Genomic DNA, 12,590 nt, shown 5'->3' on the forward strand with positions numbered 1-12,590 from the left:
AGTATCTGGCAGTTGATCGCAACGTTCGTCAATTTAGGATACGATACACGTACAAAACTCATTCTCTGCAACGCGCAACTGTTTCGTATAGCAATTTTACCAAAGGTATTCGACCTGCACGATCTCAAAGCACCAGAGAAAAGAAACGTCTAATTTTGGCAAAGACAGTTACCTTCGATCGTCGATCGGTTCCGCGAGCAACGCAACGCGCCATGTTTGAGAGAGGAACGTCTATGTACGTGGGTGTGTTGGTCCATCGTGTTATTCGTTTATTATGCTAGCTAGCTTGCCTGGCTTATATTGTGCCGGGCAACGTTGTAAATGGGCGGCTGGCACTGTTCTCCCGATACATCTTCCTTCGAACGCCTCTTCGTTCTCATTTTCCAAGCTCTCTCGCGCCAGTTCGACCTACCATCGATCCCATTCGACGCGAGGATCGACGCACGGCTTCCAGTGCACGCGAGATGTCCGTCGTGATCGTCTATCGTGAACTTGGTGAACCACTGTAGACCCTTGTTACTTTCCTCTTTTGTTACCATCCTTTCTTTTATACCAAAGGGACGAACGTGGTCCGAGTAGTCGCTGTAAATCGTGATACAGCCATTTCTTTCGTGGTGCGATCAAGCTGAAAGGATGACCTAACCCAAGAAGTCGACAGTGGTGATTTCTGCCAACCCAGTCTGTTGTTTCAAAGTGATTACATTTGTCAGCGTATGAATGTCGGACGAATCGAGACGAAAGACTCGAAGACTTTCCACGATGACTCGCGTTCTTCCCCTTCGTCGTAATCTTTTTAATTAAATTACAACCGCCGTAATCTTTCTAATTAAACCACAGCGGCCGTAAATACGCGACGTTTAATTTAACGGCGGGTATGTCCGTAAATTTCGCTACAAAATTCCTGGCATCTCTTCAGGCGTACCTACCGTCGTAAAAATTTTCGACGATTCTCGACCGAAGGGAGAGAGAAAGAGAGAGAGAGAGAGGGGGGGAGAGAAAAGAAAACGAAATCAGTTGCAATACCAGACAAGTGAAATACCGTGTATAATAAAATGCACGGCAGGAGAGTGTTGGCGTGCTGCAAGGTGTCCTTCGGCTGGCAATGATTCATGTCGTCGCTTGAATCGAGAAGAACGACTGGGAGATTGAATCGCGAAGGAGTATCGATGATCTATATTCGTGAAAGAATAAAGCTCGAATCCACCGGGACTATCCTATCCCTGAGGATTATTTAAATCTGTCGGTGAAGCTGATTTATGTCATTGTCAGGACCATGCCTCTCAGATCGAACGAGTCCTCTTCAAGGGATACCCTCAATACTGTTGCAACCTCGGTTAGTTACGATATTTTCAAACGATTATTAGCGGGATGGTGATTTCGAAAGAGCAGAGTCGAGGGAAAAGGTTTCGTGAAAGGTGTTTGGGCACGAACCTTTTCCCGCAACTTCGCTATTCGAAATTTAGTACAGTTCCATTCGACTTTTGTTCCAGTCCCATGCGTCCTACTTCGATCCCTTCAACTTTTCCAACGATCCGTGTAAACTTCTCTACAACCTCGAACGCGGATAGACGATCTCCCTCGCTAGACAGCCATCTGGTTTTCGTAACGTTACGCTATGAATGTGAATTTTATAAGACGAACTTTTTTTTTTCTTTTTGAAACATTCGCTCGTGAATGAAAAATTAGTCCATTCGTACTTGCACATTACAGAAGAACGACGCAGTGCACGCTTCACCGCAAACGCGGATATTGCACGAACGTAATTTCACGAACGAAGCTCTTAGAACGTAATATTTTAACCGTGGCAATATTTTTTAGTCTGTAAAGCTTTGGTTTCCCTATCCTCCGCACGTTGCTCCATGTAGAATGTTTCTCGCAAATGAAAATACAGGAATAGTCGCATTGTTAACGTTAATCCTTTGCTTTCGCATAACATGAGTTGTACGGAAGCGAGTCGTACGCTGCGATGAAATAGGAAACCGTGTCCCTATGGTATTTTCTACCCAATTTGGAAACTTGTTAAGTATAAATGTAATAATTTTTATTACGCAGTTACACATATTAACGCGTTATCCATTTTCCTGCTTAACTCTCTCTGTTTAAAAATTTATTTATAATAATTTCTTTCGCTGCTTTTTCGCACCAGCTGTAGCTTCTGTTAGAACCGACGTCGTCACTTCTATATCGCTAAATGTTACGATTAAACCAATAACTATTTGCAACATAGGTCGTTTTATATTATATCGTTTGTTTTCGTTCACACAAACGATTTTTCAAACCAGACTAAACTACCAAAAAAAAAAAAAAATTCCATGCAAAAAATTGTATATCCAGTTAAGAGGTAAATACGAAAATTCAAAGTGAAATATTGCGCAATTTTGTCTTTGAACGTTACCAGAGATATTTCGTGCATCGAATCCATCTTACACAAAGATTTACCGAAAAACCAGCCGAGTGATATCGAGTTTAGATTCCTCTTCGTTTTTTTTTTTTTTTTTTCATCTAAAGAACAGTTTCTTCAAACCAGATTAAATTATTAAAAAGAAACTATACCGATAGGGATAGCATGTCAGAGTATACTTCGTGCATTCAACGAATAAATATTCAATAAACAAAACGATGGGAAGAATGGTCGGGAATTCGATCCTCAAAACACATTTGAGAATCGGTGGTGCATGTGATACGACCGTTCGCGTATCTATAAGGCACGCCTCCGCTTGCGCGCGACTTACGGCAAAATAGATCAGCGGCGGAGCGTGCCGACTGTGTATATCCGGCGATATTTCGATTTGAATACGATAATAATAGGAAAACGCGTCAGGATATCAGTGATGGTGCGGATGGACGCATTTGCGCACCGAATGCAAAGTAGCTCCGCGACAGGTCAAATTGCATCGGCGTCGCACGAATGGAAATGGAGCTGTCACTTCCGCTGGCCGCCTCTATCCAAAATTTAATACCGACTGTCCGAACTCCTGTACTCGTGGTTTTCTCCTATTCTATTCGTAGAACCATCCTCTGACCTCGTTGAATCTTGAGAATCAAGCGTATCAGCGATTCTTCCATGCAGTTTCACAAGAAAATCTTTACTTTACGTTTGCTGCTTTCGTAACTTTCTTCCTCTTAAAATGTATTTTTTAATTCTGCGTGTTGTACATTAATACGTCTATTGTCATGGAAATATGACTATATCTCTCGATATAGAACCCAATTTAGAAAGTCTTTGTTCGGATCATGAACTGTTTGAATTATGCTTCTTATAGGAGACCGAACGGTTTTACTTTAATTAATAATGTCACCTTCAACACTATACCTTTTTTAGCAGAAATATTCTTAGTTTAACCAATTGTTTCAACCTCGCTGTTTACCATTTTGCTTGTTTTCCTAAATCTGTTTATTAAAATGCATCGACTCAAAAATTTACCGGTTGCGTCAGTAACAGCGAGCGCGTTAATTGGACAATACTACTTTAATACGATTTTGTTTTAAGAGACCAGCTCTTTTTACAACTACATTTCCAGAGACGTACTTACTCTGCTTTCAAGCGCGGCACTGTTCCCATTTCATCAACCAGCGTTCATAGATTTACTGTCAGCATCAAAGTCAGTATCTTTCCTTTAGAATCTGCACCATAACCTTTCTATCGCATCGTTCATGTACATCTTCCTGTTACCGATCTTATCATCATCCATTTTACATCGGGACCTTTCCAAACGAACCATCGCGAAAGTTGCATGCGGACACGCGAAAGACTAATGGAAGAATCTTTGGACAAAGTGCAGTAAACCTTCGCTTACAAGAATCTTATCCATCGCAGAAACTCAAGCAGAAAGAATTGTGTCTTCTAATATTGACTCGTAATAGCGAACCATATTGTACACATTATGGTTAATTAATATTAATGTACACATTATGGATATTATTATGTCTTATATAATGAAGCCAGTTCGTGCTTATTCGTTTATTGTAAATAACCGCAGTCCAGCAATATTTTAACGTTTTGTTGTAGCAGGTGTTCAAGCGATCGCTATTTAAATATGATATATACCTACAGTCGTGGGAAGAATCATAAATAGTCAGCGGATTATTATGAATTTATGAAAAGTTTGCAGATATACATAAAATGCATACAATATGTAGAGAGACATGAAATATTCAAAGTAGAACGCTCGTTACATTACAAATTCTTAGCAGCTGAAAGAGGTTTTCGTTTAGGTTTCATTTTCTTAGTTATTTTCATAAAAATATGAGTTTCCATAAAAATTCGCAATCTAATTATAACGTCGTCTGAATATTTGCTATTTGTCGGTAGGAGGAACGGCGTCGGACCGGAAGATACGTCGCCGGTGGAGCTGTGCTGGCGATCATGCTACTCGCTGTGCATCATGCACTCTTACGGGAAGCGTCCACCATAGCTGGTGTCAGCATACCTGCCATAATAATGGTGTGCTACATTATCTGGATCCTGTATTCTGCCCAAAGGGATAGGCGAAAGGTAATGACTTTCAAGTTATAACCGCACAGTAACTGTATTCAGCCAACGAAAGTCAACTTCCGCGGAATTGGACAACTGCCAATGGCTTTGTTAAATGTTTACAGCAGTCTCGACGAATACCGAATACTGGGGCAAATTTTACGGCGAACTCGAGAATTCACTACACACGCGTTCTTTGTTCATCTTCTTACTTTCTATAGGATTTTCGTAGCAAACTTTTGCCAAACTCGTTGTTAACTTTTGATAGAATGGGACGAGAAAACTGGAGATTACGTTCACCCTTTGCCATATTAATATTTTGTGGAGCGTGAAAATTTAGAGAAAATCACAATTAACGAAACAATTGAATTAATAAGAATATAAGGCTACAATAGTTTACACCACCTGGCGAACGATTATGCACGCGAATGAGTCGAAAAGATTGGCTCGTTACTTTTGAATTAGGCGAAAAAATTAGAGTAATTGAGCGAATCGAACGAGAGTATAATTATTCGATTTTTCGCCGAAATGATTTCAAATATTGGCGTAATTTTTTCTCACGGTCGTTTGTCTTTCGAGACAGAAGTTTGGCGCTTGTTCCTAAACCATCAAACTCGAGCGATTCTCTACAGTTCCTGTCTTTATTCCGCTAAACTTAGTCGAACTTCCGTTGAACCAAAAACTTCATTCACTGCTTGTACTTTAGAAAGCGATTCTTCTTTAATTTAAACAATTTTCGACTGTTCCTTATCGAAGTAACAAAGTTTTGATAAAAAATATCGTATTTCGTGAAATTTGAGTTGCGCGGAATTTTATAATTTACAGGCGGTCACAAAACCTTCGGTCACCAGAGTATTTATACTGATTGTTAATTCTTAAAAAATAAATCTCCTTGTTCAATCTTGTTTATTCTCAAAGTATAGTAGAATAGTAAATAGGTATTTGTTAAAAATGGATTTCTCCTGAGTTTTCTTCGTTTTAATCGTGTACCATTATTTAGGATTCTCGATAGAATATTCCAAGTACCAAACTGGCCGAACATCTTTATGATCGCATCTACATTTTTTCCTTTCTTCGCTTTTTCTAATTTCATTTCACCTAAAGTCTCATATAACGTCGTCATCAACAATGCAATATACACGCCCTCGACGTTCTTAACGAGGACGTAGCAACGAATTGCAGCGAATGTCCACTGGCGAATTTCCGTTCAATTTTCGTGGAAAGCGAGCGCGACGAAACTCTCCGTAAACGACTAGGATGAAACGCGTAATTGAACGGGGATGAAGTTCGGAAATAAATGTCGTTTCGAGAGTGCGGAAAAAGCGGGATGGCGGCGAATTAGAGGGTCCTGTTTGCGCGAGCGACAGACAGCCTCGCAATTGGACAAGTTTTTTCGCCCTTCGGCTACTTTTAATCTTGTAATAAGTCACGTGGCTGGCTGTAGCGCGGCTGATGGCGCAGAAACTAATCGAATTGCCCGTGCGAATCGCTTTTCAAGTTCGATGACGAAGCTGCATCGTTCGACGATTGCGTATCTAAAACTCGTAGACGTTGCAACAAATTGCACTTGAGTTTCAATTGCATTTTCGAGTTGCACTTCGTTAAAAGCGCATATGTTTTATCGGTCCGAACGATTTGTGTTACTTGCAAATACTTTCGATTTTATTTTCCTGTTTTATGTTCGTGGTTTACTTATCTACTCTAGAAATTGGTTTTCAGCGGGTCAAAAATTCACCTCGATGGATGCAATTTCTATTCCCGCTATGCTTTTTCTATGTGGTGCATTGTATTTCCACGAGATCGAACTTTTGGTCGTTGTGTTGGGTTGTTCGAAAAATTTATAGCGCTTTCAACTACCGATATATTCTGTTAAATGGTGTGGTTGCTGGTTATTTAGGATAAACTTTAGTAAAATATTACTTGAGAAAATACTACTTTCAAATAAACATCAAATTTAGCGACTAAACAGAAAAGTTCGGCTTTGATCAGTAGAAATGGCGTAGCTCTTTTAATAAAAACATTAATATGTATATCTAAATGCGAGATAGGTACAAAGTACGAACGTTCAATCCTATCTAACCTATTCATAAAAAACTTACTATCGCCCGACAGGATAGCAAAACCTTTTCGATTTGAAATTACATTTAATCGTCCACTGAATCACATCGCTGGATTCACATCGACCAAAGCGTTTCAATGGGATACAGGGATTTTACACAAGATCGCTCAACCGGCACTAATTTTTTGCAGCCGAACAAAACAGATAAAAATTAGAATATACGTGGACGTTTACTCGTTCAAAATACTATTAGATTGTCCGAAAAGTTTCTTTCGTTTCATAATAGATGAATATGATATTATATATGATTCATAATGATAATAGACGAACAACAGTTTCTGTTTTATATTATATTATTGAATTAGTAATTGAATTAGAATTGAATAGAAATATTATGGTTCATTTCGTTCTATTTCTATTATTATATTCGTGCATAATTCAATAAACTAATATAAAACAAAAAACATCGTGAGTCTATTATTTCCTTACAAAACGAAAGAAACTTTTCGGACAACCTAATACAAATGTATTTGCAACGTATTTTTTCGACGTGTAAGAAATTTATTGTTAGAACGAGTTGTATTTAAGATTCGTGAGAGATTTCCATAGAGAATAACGTGGTTAAACGACTTGAACGCGGAAACGTCGACTAAGGAAAGTTTTATCGAACAGTTAAACGGAAACGGTGAAAAACGAAGAGATAAAAATAAGCAACAAACAGCGGGGCTAAGCGGTGCGCAGAAAGTCTGTCTAAACTGGAACAAGGTTAGTTGATAACATAAAACAAGGTTATCTACTCGTAGTCAGGATTCGTAATTTACGAGGATTGAGAATGGTGCTAGTTGCGCGGATTTTCCTGTAGTTAAGTACAGCCTCGGAGAAACTGCGAAAAATGCAATTTTTTAATGAATTCGCCTCGAACGCGTTTCTATCGGCCCAAGAAACTAATTGCATCAGATCCTTTGCGAGTCTGCGAAGGTTGTAACTTTCCATCTCTCACAAAAGAATTATCCTAAGAACCTTGTAAAGTTATCGAATTCTCCTCGTAATTGTTTTATGTAGCACTAACTTTTACTCGCATTTTTCCATCTTCCTCGTTTCTCGTTCAACACTTTACAGGGCTAGAAGATATTGCTTCTTTTAAGAATAATAATAGTAATTAGATAACAAAAGTTAAAAAGTTGAAAAAACCAACAAGGAAGAACACTGAACGCGTCAAACTCTCGTCATCCCCTAATTCACGCTTGGCAATTCAACCATTCCCTTCGGCGACAAACCGCGAAGGAAGGTCCAGATTCCCGAGTGATTCAACGACCATTGTAGTCGACACCCTTTGCCCTACGCGCGTGCACCGACCTGTTTGCACTCCCTTCTCTTTGTTCAACCAACGCTGTTTCACGCGACGTACGTCAATAGCTTGATCTCATCAACGAAACACGATTGAACACGCGTGAGTCCCTTGTGAGCATACCACTGAATAGCTTTGCAAGTTTCGCAGAGCGCTGACGATCTCTCGATTCTGCTTTCAGGCGTTGCGATTCGCCACAGCGATGCAACTGACAGAAGTAATCAGCGTACCAGCCACTTCCAATGAGATGATCTGCAGAAACGGGACGAGCAAGAACGAAATACGAAAGGCGGATTCTTCGAAGCTGGCTTACGATACGCGAGCATCCCGCGAGAATCCTGCGTTCTCATCCAAGGACGAAGCTGCGTGAAAGGAACCACGAAAAACTCGCATTCTTCGACTGGACTTTCGTTGGTTTTTCACGACGAATAACGAATTCTTCAGCCGCGAATTCTTCGTCTCATCTCTTCGGTAATCACTCGAGCGACGGTTTCTTGCCGGGTGGTTATTACGTTTTACTGCTAATAGCAATAAATACGTAGGTTCGCGTCAGTAGCATTGAACGAGTGCCATTCGAGCGGACAAGTTTCGCAAGATAGAATTATTTGTTTGGTCCGCCGGCGAGATTATTTAGCCGCGTGACGCAACGTTTTCGTTGGCGGTAGCGGCGTGTGCACGCCGCCCTTCTTTCGCAAATAAATCTATGCAGTGGCGGAGATAAATTTCGAAAAGCGTCGCGATCGCTTGGGAAATTTATTCCGAGCAATCGCCGCGACAAATCGTTGCGGCTATTTTGCGGACGAAGCTTCGAGCGTGGATCGATTTCGGGGACTTTCCCCTCGGAGATCTACGGTCGACTTGGATCCGTTTATTTCACGAACCACTGTGATTTTTTATCCTTATGGGTGAGATGCCGTCCATGCAGATTGGTTAGAAGGTCTATGCGTCGGATTACGAGATAGAAACCGTGAAAAGGCCATATTTCCATGGTTACTTAAACTCCGAGCTGCTCGTAAATTACGGTTATGAAGAGTGACGCGGAATATTAGTCGAAAAATACGAGCTGCGTTTAATACGACTTAACGAAAGCCTCCTTATCCTATCGTTTTTGCTCATTCTGCTCGAGCGACGGAGCAAATCGGTGTGCGGCGGATGAAACGACGAACCATTGTTTTTAATAAAAATTCAATACAATTCAACAAGCGTCTATTTTGTCTAAGAACGAAACCGGTGAATTATAACTTTTTCTTAAAAATATTTTGATATTTGTAAAAAACCTTATATGAATATATTATGTGTGCCGTATGAAACATTTGAAAATTTTATTAGCGCTGTAACGAGACACAGCTATTTTGACTGCACTCGTGTATTTTGAAACCAGACAATTAGATATTCATTGAGAACATACGCAATCGTCACAAATATATTTGACAAATAAATCTCAGCGTAAACATAGCATGAATTTTCATGGAATGAAAATACGATGACGTTACATATATAAAATATACCGATCAAAGTTTTCTACGGTAACTACCCAAATACTTTCCTGAAAGGCTGCGAACGTCGATTCGCAGTGCAGTCGACTTTGAACACAAAACGAGCTCGGCTACAATGAATTAAGTGGTAACCACGAGTATCGTTTCGAACGACCTCCGGCGCTACCGTTTGTTCGTTTCAATTTCTCACCTGAACAATAACCGTGGAGGGCCATTCGTAGCGAATCGGAAAGAGGAACAGAGGACGATGAGGAGCGAAGGGCGGCGAAACAAAGCAATTCATCGATGTTCCGGCGCTTAATAGATGGCGTGCATTAATTAGAAAAAAATATAAAGCGACGTTGTAATTCATTAGCGAAGCTTTCAGTTGCGATTCATCTGCGTCGCGAGCCAACGCCATAGTTTTTCTCCCTTCCTTTTCTTATCTTTTAATTATTTCTTACGCGGTTAATTAATCGACCTGCTAAGCGATTAAGACGAAGAAAACGGAAAAAAGAAGGAGAAAATCTCCGAGAAGGAGAAAAGATCCAAAGGAAGGTGGGAAAATAAAGAGAAGAATTTCCACGGTAGTGAAATAAAATCCTCCAGCTCGTTAACAAAGGCGTTAACGACGAGGAACACGACATGGCGTACCTGACCACCGAGGAAACCGCGATTTCAGTCGAAGTCCAGCACCCTGACCCACCGCGGATTACGTAGTTCCGTAATTCAGCTACGATCCTATTTCCAGATAATTTGATTCGGTCCGCTACGAAACACGCGATTGCAACATCTATCTTTCAATGGTTTCACTGCAAAAGAAGCACGTCCATTTCGATACGCGAACACCGTGATTAAATGCTTTTTCGATTCCTCTCTATCGTGGTGTCTCTCGAAATTCCTACTTATCACGAGTCGTCTAACAATGAGAAACAACTATTGTGAAACGTTTCCAGAACTGCGGTCATGCGAGCGAATAATCGATTAAGGACCCTTCGTGTTCGTTTCGACGTGTTAACAGAAACTTTCCAATTGCGTTTGCTGGACGCGGCAATTTCAAAACAATTACACTTTTCGATTACTTTCCAACTTTATAATTAATTCTCGTTGAGAAATAATTTTATTCGCGCGTCAATTTATTATTTGGGAATCGTTGATTATTTCCAAGCTTCAAGACGTCGTTCGTTGTAGTAGACCGTCATCGTCACGTAGATGATCGAGAATCTAATTGGCGGAACAAGCGTACGACGTTGTGTCTATGATTGTAATACCACACGGTGACCTAATTACAAATGTTTCGATCGTGACAATCCATCGAATCGATAACGATCGTTTATTGAAACGAAGCATTCTGAGAGGCGTTGTACGGGGACTATTAAAGATTCTGTGGCCATTGTAGCTGGTTCGCGGCACGATTACGAAGAGAATTCGTAAGTGTTTTCTCGCTGAGTGCGGTGAGGATCGATTGAGTCCAAGTTTCGTGGTATCGGTCTCGTGATTAACTTGGCTTGTTCCTAGCCGAAAAAGAACTTCCGTATTGTTGTGGTAATCAAACTGGCGAAGATAGGAAAGGGGTTTCTTTTAAACGAGTTGCTCAACCAGTCCGTTACGACGAAACTTCGAATTTATTCGAAGAGAAAGCGCGCTCTGGTGGTGTTCACTGTCTCGGGGCATTGTGCTTCGGGTTAACGAGCACAGAGGCTAATTTATGGCAGGGAAGCTATTTCCCTGCAAGAGAATTTGTTGACATCGTATATCCTTCGTATACGTTATCCAAAATCTCGTATCTCAGCCATGACGTTCGCAAACAAATCGCGAGATTCAATTTCTAAGGTATTAAATTAAAGCGTATTTTGATTTTCTGCAGAACCTGATCGTTGATCCAAGTTATCTAGAAAACGATGAATCGATCAAGACTTTATATATTTATGCAAGATGAGAGAGAAAGAGAAAAGGAATTCCTGAAAGCTAGACAAGCAAGTATACTTCTTTTTATACTTTTATATTTTCTTTCTAGAAAAAGCTATATCCGTGTTCTACCTCAGTATGATTTGAAACTTTATATGACTTTTGGAATTCCTTTCGTCCAATTTGTGTAACGTAGTCGTAGAACGACTGGATCTTCGACGAAATCGATTTTTCGAAATTAAGACTCGAAGAGAAACGTTACTCGATTCTTGGATGATCTATGAAATCGTTCGATCGTTTGTTCCACGAAATCCGAAGAGAATTTCACGAATTTCATACGAGTCGAGCGATGCGAGGAGCCGAAATTTAAAATCACCTGGCCAAAGAATGGAAGTGGGTTGTGCCACTTGGTTGCAACATGCTCTAAAAATTCTGAAAAGAACCAACGAGAGATTCCGTGAGTCGTTCATCTATGGAAGATCCAGAGAATACAAAAGTTCGCTTCCCGAGAAACGTTTCCTACACCAACGTTCCTACATCCAAGTTACAATTACCACTTGGAATAATCTAATCAATTTGCACCTTATACATTTTACGAGAAATGCAAAAGGCGAAAAGTATCAGTTGTCAACACGTTCACTTCGGACCCAGTTTTCGTTCCGTACAATGATGTATGCTAACAAATAATTGTCTTGCTTTTTGACATATGAAATGCAAGTTATATCCAGGAAATAAAATTCAGATTTTCGTGATATTTAAATTCACGTACTACAGTCGACAGAATATAAATAATATAAAAGTACGTGTCGACTGGAATCCACGTTAAACGATTGTTAAACGATTTTCCTATAATTCTCACGCTGGATCTGCTATTATATATATTCCACGTTTAAATTTCAACGAAAGGTTCCAATTTTCATCTACACTTTCCTCGTATCATGTTCCTCTTGTACATTCCTTGCGCTTAAACGTGATCAGGTCTCGTAGCGAAGTGAAATATTCCGATAGAAAAGGGTATCCTTGTTTTGACTCTCGTCGGAACGATATTCCCGTCATAGGGGAAAGCTTTTGAAAATTACCATTTACGCGTGACGTTTGTCGGCGATGTATGAAATACACGTAGGTATATGCGCACGGTAAGCAACAGGACTTTAACACGATGCTATCGTGAAATTCCATCGAAGGAGTTACGCTTTCCACGTCACTACGACCACCGTTAGAACACATTAACGCCCGCTGACAGACGCCGTTAAAGCACGTTCTCTGAAGGTTGCCGGTATGGCAGCGGAAATTCGTTCGAATTAACTGAAAAATCTAGCTATCACG

At 40.3% G+C, this 12,590-nt stretch overlaps 1 protein-coding gene across 1 annotated transcript; it reads left to right on the forward strand.

Moving 5' to 3' along the window:
* The first annotated feature begins 325 nt into the window (after positions 1-325).
* LOC132904906 (uncharacterized) lies at positions 326-12,018 on the forward strand. Its single transcript, XM_060955730.1, has 3 exons — positions 326-1,333; positions 4,313-4,495; positions 8,063-12,018. Exons 1-3 carry the CDS (start codon positions 1,274-1,276, stop codon positions 8,249-8,251), a joined length of 432 nt encoding a protein of 143 aa, XP_060811713.1. The 5' UTR covers positions 326-1,273; the 3' UTR covers positions 8,252-12,018.
* The last annotated feature ends 572 nt before the right edge of the window (positions 12,019-12,590 follow it).

This window comes from Bombus pascuorum, chromosome 3, assembly GCF_905332965.1.
Source record: "Bombus pascuorum chromosome 3, iyBomPasc1.1, whole genome shotgun sequence".
Classification (NCBI taxonomy): Eukaryota; Metazoa; Arthropoda; class Insecta; order Hymenoptera; family Apidae; genus Bombus; species Bombus pascuorum.

Coding starts and splice junctions, on each gene's coding strand:
- LOC132904906 (XM_060955730.1), top strand. CDS start 1,274: ATGCCTCTCAGATCGAACGAGTCCTCTTCAAGGGATACCCTCAATACT. Junction 1,334..4,312: donor TCAATACTGTTGCAACCTCG/GTTAGTTACGAT, acceptor ATTTGTCGGTAG/GAGGAACGGCGTCGGACCGG. Junction 4,496..8,062: donor CCCAAAGGGATAGGCGAAAG/GTAATGACTTTC, acceptor TTCTGCTTTCAG/GCGTTGCGATTCGCCACAGC.